The 7148-nt window shown below is 48.0% G+C and overlaps 1 protein-coding gene across 1 annotated transcript in view; it reads left to right on the top strand.

Moving 5' to 3' along the window:
• Positions 1-1771: 1771 nt before the first annotated feature.
• Positions 1772-7148, top strand: part of IGF2R (insulin like growth factor 2 receptor) — a 71173-nt gene continuing 65796 nt past the window's right edge. Inside the window, 1 exon segment of the mRNA XM_014448963.2 lies at positions 1772-1938. Coding sequence (XP_014304449.1) covers positions 1833-1938 — 106 coding nt within the window. The 5' untranslated portion in view covers positions 1772-1832.

Raw genomic sequence — 7148 nt, 5'->3', positions numbered from 1 at the left:
CGACGGTGGGAGATAGCCAGCTCTGTTCCCGGTGCGGAAGGGGGTTCAATGGCACCTGCTTTCCAGCCGCCGTCACCCCGGGGCAGGCCCTTGACAAGCACACCAGCCTGTTTTTCAGGGTTCCACCAGTGCAGGGGCCGCTGAACTGGGGGAGGAAGAGGCAGCCCGCCACCCTGCCTGACCGCTCCTGTGTGCTTCCCTCCCCCCCTCCCCCCCCTCCCCCCCCTCCCCCGGGCTTCCTGGCGGGGAGTGTGACCAGGCCCCACACCTACGTGCAGGAGAACTCGGGGCTTCTTGCTGCCACCAACCCCACTGTGGGGTTCCTCCGTTGCCGGATGGGCTTCTGGGGGGACTCTTCTCGGCTGGAGGGGTGTTGCCTGGTGTGTTCTGCCCAGCCCTGGTCCCGACGCGTGGGGGAGGGCATCTGGGGAGTGGGCCGCGCCCTCTCTGAGGGAGTGCCTACCGTCCAGGGCGCTGTGTGGGGAGCAAACACTGACACTGATGAGTCTAACCTCCAGCAGCTCCTGGGCAGGCCAGCTAGGCCAGTGGTCGGCAGACTCATTAGTCAACAGAGCCAAATATCAACAGTACAACGATTGAAATTTCTTTTGAGAGCCAGATTTTTAAACTTTAACTATATAGGTAGGTACATTGTTATTAACTTAATTAGGGTACTCCTGAGGCTTAGGAAGAGCCACACTCAAGCGGCCAAAGAGCCGCATGTGGCTTGCGAGCCGCAGTTTGCCGACCACGGAGCTAGGCGGTTCCCAGGTGCTCTCTCTCCCTTTCACCAGTTCTGGTAACAGACGCTGCATTCTGCAGGGGACGTCCAGCCACATGCCTCCCTTTCTGTCTCTACCCTGAGGAAATGACCCCCAGGCTCCCAAATGGACAGAAGAACATTCTCTCTGTCCCGACTGGAGAATTGAGACTCATTGTTTTGACACAACTGACAAGCCATTATTTTGTCCCAAGTATGCAGATTCATTCATTAACAATTCATTAACAGTTCATTAACTCAAGAGCTACTTTGCCAGAGGTTTGAACATACAATAAGGTTTTTTTAAAAAAAATTCTCACTTGAGAATATGTTTTTTAAATTGATTTTTAGAGAGAGAGAGAGAGAGAGAGAGAGGAGAGAGGTTGAACCTACAACCTAGGTATGTGCCCTGACTGGGAATCGAACCCGCAGTCTTTTGGTGTACAGGCTGACGCTCCAACCAACCGAGCCACCTGGCCAGGGTGCGCCCAGTGAGTTTGAATGCATGTGAAATGCTCGTCCCAGTGGGCCAACCCAGGGGGACGTCTGATTTTGAATCTGATAGTGGACTCATTACACGACTTCGTCTTGTCAGTTCCAATCTGAGCTGTAGCTGTAAAAGTAAAACCAGAAGTAGAACTGGCTTTCATGCCACAACTAGTTTTTAAGTAAAATAAACAAAGTAGAAAACACTCTTTGGCTTTCCAGCATTCCAGTGTGATTTGAACGGTTCCTGTCTTACACCAACACGATTCTTGAGCAATTACTTATCCGAGTTGATACTCCTAAGTGGATGGTAGCATTTTAAGAATTTTGATGACCAATGAGTCTTGAGGTGGCTTCAGGGCGGGTGGGAGCAGAGCAGGGTGGTGGTTAGTGGTTTCTGCCCTGGCTTCTGGTCAACCTGACGTAGTCGCCTTCAGGATCTGGCTGATGGCGGCTCCGTGGTCCTAAAGCAAATGAGGCCTGAATGTTAAACCAGAGAGAGGGTTAATTATTGGCAGAGCCCTGACAACGACATATTTTCTTCCTTTTCAGCTACACTTGGGAAGCTGTTGATACCAAAAATCAGATGCTTTACAAGATCAGCGTCTGCGGGAGCGTGGCCATTGCCGCGTGCGGGGCGTCGAGCGCCGTCTGCGTGCAGGACCTGAAGACGGGCCGCTACCGCTCCGTGGGTGAGTGAACTGGCCTGGCGCCCCGGGGGGGAGGCGCACCTCCCGGCGCGGCCAGGAAAACTCGGTGACTGTACAGCTGCCTACACAGTTACACGTCCAGTTATAATGGACATTTTGTGTTTGATCACAGTTAAAAGGGATAACAGTTTAAATGTCCACTATGAGATCAAATCAGATGTCTTCCATTTAGTGCAGCGATTTTCAACCGGTGAGCCGCAAGAATGTTGAAAATACGCAATACCCGGCTCTCTGGTCAGGGGCCCTGACCTCTCCTTCCGTAGGTTGGCATATAAAAAATGACAATAGCCAGCACAAGCTATGGTTGGGAACGAATCAAAATTATACCCATTTTTTTTTTTTGGTCAGATTGGCAAAAAAAGGTATTTTTTGGTGTGCCGCCGAATTTTAGTAATTCTAAAATGTGTGCCATGAGGTGAGAAAGGTTGAAAATCGCTGATCTGGTGGATCCTATGTAGTTAATCGTTATGAAGAATTATGCACATTTGTACTTATTGACCTAGAAGGATGTTTCCCATGGGGCTCTGCCTTCTCACGCTTTTCTCAAACCCTCTCTTCACTCTTCTCCCTCCCTCCCTTCCCCCATCTCCTCTAGTGTTGGGTCCTTTCCCCGTGTAATGTCTGCTTCCTTCTGGGGTCCCTTGATGCTCAGGCAGTGTGCGTTCACGTGGGGTCCACGATGGCCGTTGGTTCTAGGCTTACATGAACGATTGAGTGGTCCCAAGGGCTGGCATTCCTACATTAAACGCGCAGACCTTTCTCCTGGGGCCCCACGTGCCTCCTTTTGGATCATGACCCCTTTCCCTGGTGAGGAGGGAAAGGGGCCGAGGCCTAAATGAAGGGACTCAGGACCGACGGGAGAGCAGCAGGTGCCAGGGTCCTTGCACTTGGCGGTTAGACGGGTGGGGTCCCCTGGGGAGGGGCAGTCCTGAAGCCAAGGCGCTGTGGATGGGGTGGCGTGGGAGGCTTTGGCGCGGGAGGGGCAGGTGCTGCGGTAGCTCTGCCCGTCGTTTTGAATGGAAAGGTTTCGAGTAAGAAGAGTCAGGCCTCCAAGGTCAGCTGGTGGAGGCCCGGGTCCTGCTTGGTTTCTCTGTCTCCCATGGAGGAGACTTAGACTGAAAACACAGCGCGAGGGGCTCGCGGCCCAGGACGAAGGCCGAGGAGCACCAGGTTGTTCGGAACTCTCGGGCCGGCAGGTTTTCTGTGTGTGATACACTTAAAACACGGGCAAGTGAGATGGCCGTTTTCCTGTCTGGGATCTTGTGATGATTCATGGAGAGAGGGCCTGTGTGCCAGCGTTACTCAGGTTTTCAGAAAGAGGAAAAGGAGGTTTCCTCTGTTTTTCACTGTGATACTTGACTGTAATGTTTTTGGCTAATGAAAGTGTGTCCTATGTTATAGTATAATGTAACCCCAGATGCAGAAAAATCACCGGAGGAGGATTTGTGAGGTTGGCGTGGTTGGACAAAATTTGAGAATGACCAAGTTCCATAAGCTTCGGCCCTGGCCGGTGGGCTCAGTGGTTAGAGCTTCAGCCTGCCTTCCGAAGGGTCGCAGGTTCGATTCTGGTCATGGGCATGCACCTGGTGCAGGTTCCCGCCCAGTCGGGGTACGTGTGGGAGACAACCAGTTGAGGTGGCTCTCCCACATCGATGTTTTTCTTTCTCTCTCTCTTCCCCACTCCCCCCCTTCCACTCTCTCTAAAGTCAATGGAAAAAAATATCCATTGATATTAACAAAAAAAGAAAGAAAGAAAGAAAGAAAAAAGGATTAACAAAGAAAGAAAGAAAAGTTACGTAGGCTTTGGAAGCCAGGCAGGAGCATGGTGATATTCCGGGGTAGGTAGTGGATTGTTTGTGATGGTCATGGGGGAGGTGATTTGATAAAATGTGAGTTTAGAAAGCTGGGCCCAGTGGAATAGCAGAGCTTGGTTAAAGGAGAGAGGCTGAAGGTAACTAGACGAGTTAACAGCTAAGTTACAGGTTGACGATGATATGAACCAGCAGTTTTCAATCTTGTTTGCTCTCCCAGACACATACCACATGCTTTTCCCAGAGCTTCAGACTCCCAAACTCCCACAGGGAGGAGGTAGGCTAGGTGCCCTGAACTTTTAGCACTCACTGCCCTGTCCTTCAGCTCAAGAAGCAAACTAGCGGGAGTGGATGAGGTGACATTAACATGTAGAGGTGATTTTGAATTAGATCTAATTTTGCTGGTATGTGTCTTACAGTGGATGTAACGAAATTTGCCTTTATAACTTGTTTTCTAACTAAGTTTCTTGTGTACCGTGTGTGAGGTGTTATGTTTTTAAATAAAATAATCTCAATTCATTCAGCAACTTTTTTGAAGTAGGTGATTTCATTTCCCTCATTTTATAAATGAGGACACGAGAGCCCAAAATAGATAAGCCGCTTGCCAGGGGCTGGTTGCCAGAGGCTGATGGTTGCGAATGTGAGCTGACAGGCCAGCCCGGAGCCTGTACTTATTTGGGGCTGTGTTATTTGGAGAGTCGTGGAGGCACATCAGACAGTTGTAGAGCTAAAATGGGAACCACGACGGGAAATCTGAACTCCTGGAAAACTAACTTATGAACTAGCTAGAAAGGGGGAAAAAGTGAATTTTGAGAACAGGCACAAAAACTGGAGTTTCCAATAGATCAGAGGAACGGGAGAATTAGGATGGCAATAGAGCCAAATATATATGAGAATTTAATGTTTAACTAAAATTTTAGGTGTAATTTAGGTATTTATCTCTTAGCAAACAGTGTCAGACCTCTCCTTCATGTAATGTAACAGGAATGACAGATCGGTTAAAATTAAAAAGACAGTGGAACGTTAGGGGAATAGAAATATAATCTAGAGGAGGCAAGATCTTCTCTTAATAAGTAAGACAAACAACCTGGGAGAAAAATGGCAAAGTCTAAGAGCAGGCACTTCCCCAGGAGGAAATCCTGATTGTCAGTGCAACTTCATTAGTGAGTCAGGTGTAAATGCAAAGCAAAGCAAAGCAAGAAAAAAAAAATCTCACTTTTCTTCAGTCAAATTGGCAGAAGTTTAAATGGTTGCATCAGACAGCGTTGGCAGGGAGCCTAGACGCGGGCACATTTGTGTAGTGCTGTGGAATGGTTGTCTACAACCCTTTAGGGAAGATAATTGTTGATGCAAGTTTTATAGTGCCCACAGGGCTGTTGTTATACTTAGAAACGAATAGTAAGACCTCAACTTTGGTTTAAATAATAGTACATTATTTTTGATGAAGAAATCAAACATTAGTTCTTCCTTAAGCAGATGATCCTGTTACATATGTAAATCTAGCAGTGGAGCAGCGAGGTTTTATGGGGCCTGCAAACAACGTTTGGTTCCATTTACAACTTAGATGAGTCACCTTCACCACATTTTAAAATGACTTTTACGCCTTATATATTTGATTTCCTTTGAAAATGTGATCTGACAGTGAAACCTTAAGCACTAATAATAATTCTTAAAAATGTAACACTTTAAACTTTTAAATAGGATGAACCTAAAATTCTTAGTCTAATACAATTAGTCTAAAGGAGTTGCTCGTTATAACCTTTGAGTTAGAGTTATAACATTCCACATTGCAAGTATGTAAAAACACCAAAGGTGTTCACGTTCCTCCCAACATCCTAAATATTAATACTGTGGTTTTAATTTAATCTAAGGGTTAGAAGCTATATATCCACCACCGAAAGCCCGTTACCAGCCCATTTAACAGGTAATGCGCCCACTAGGGAAGAATGTTAATTGAGGTTACTCACCATCAGAGCCCGGGGTTCTGGCTGCCGTCTTGTTGGGGATCTGGGTGCAGGACACAGGGAAGCCGTCTGGTTGTAGGCGCTGTGTCCAGTGACTTCATGTCCTCAGGAGCCTGGCCCTGACCTCAGGTGGTACCTATGCTGTGACTCCCGTGTGCAGCCTCAGGAATCTCCCACCCCCCACCCAGCCTGGTCACTGGATTGAATTTTGTATCACTGGTTATTAAGATGTGAAAATATATTCTTTTCTTCTTAAGCCCTACATACATACATATATGTGTGTGTGTGTGTGTGTGTGCGTATATATATATATATATATATATATATATATGTTTTTTTTTGTAAAACCATGTAATTCTATTGGATATTTAAGATATCTGGTTGAGTTTTAGATATAACTCATGTTTTTGTCCCATTTATGGTCTCTCCCGATAGTCTAGCAATTTCTGCTAAATTTTAAAACATATTCCTATAACCTACTTTTGCAAATCTTACCAATAGAGGAATTAGTACTGTACAGAGATTTTTGTACAGATTTTTTTTGTAGTGCTGTGATAAATAGTATGCTGGGACAGCCTACCTGTATGGGGCAGTTCAATAAATTCTTTTATTCTGATTTACTTGGTTAATTCCCATATATATAAATAAAATATGTAAAAACAACCGACACTTAATATTCATTTATTTGAAGAAACAAATACTTGAATGAATCAGTCACTAAAACAGACACAAACCCCTTTTCTCATGGAACTTACACACACAAAACCACAAGGGCCCAGTCGGGTATTAGAATGTGATGAGTTCTGTAGAAACAGAGGGAAGGAGAGAGTCAGAGCGCTGGCGGTCTCGGGGGCGTGTGTGTGCTCAGGCATATTAGCTTGGGAACCTGCTGCCGAGAAAGCCACATTGAAGCAAAGACTGGGAGCCGAGGGAGTGAGTCTTGTGCCTCTTGGGGAACAGCCAGTGCAGGGGACAAAGGGGAGTATCGGGGCGGGGGTCGCCGGTGGTAGCAAGAATAGAAATCTCTTTTCAGGGGTGTTGTTGCTTAGAGAGCAGAACACGGAGGCAGTAGCTTGGAGGGGAGACCACGGTAGAGAAGATTCTTTCTCAATTTGGTGACACAGCATGTGACAGTCCACTTTGGAGGACACGACACAGTCAAGATGGGAGGTGGGCAGCCAGGAAGCCTCGCTGGGGAGCCTTGCTGAGCACAGCGCTGCCTAGCGCGGCGAGGGCTGCGCGCCCGCCTTGCCAGCCCCGCGGGAGGAGTTGGCGGGGCGCCGCGGCCGCCCGGTGGCCGGCCCCGGAGGCGGGATCATGAGGCCCAGCAGCCTCAGCGAGGCCGGGTAGCGAGCTCGGCTGGGCTCGGCAAGGGGGCGCCTGGGGTGGCAGACGAGGCTCGGCCGGCTGGCTCCGG

This window comes from Myotis lucifugus, unplaced genomic scaffold (assembly GCF_000147115.1).
Source record: "Myotis lucifugus unplaced genomic scaffold, Myoluc2.0 scaffold_971, whole genome shotgun sequence".
NCBI lineage: Eukaryota > Metazoa > Chordata > Mammalia > Chiroptera > Vespertilionidae > Myotis > Myotis lucifugus.
This window is presented reverse-complemented; position numbering and strand designations above follow the sequence as displayed.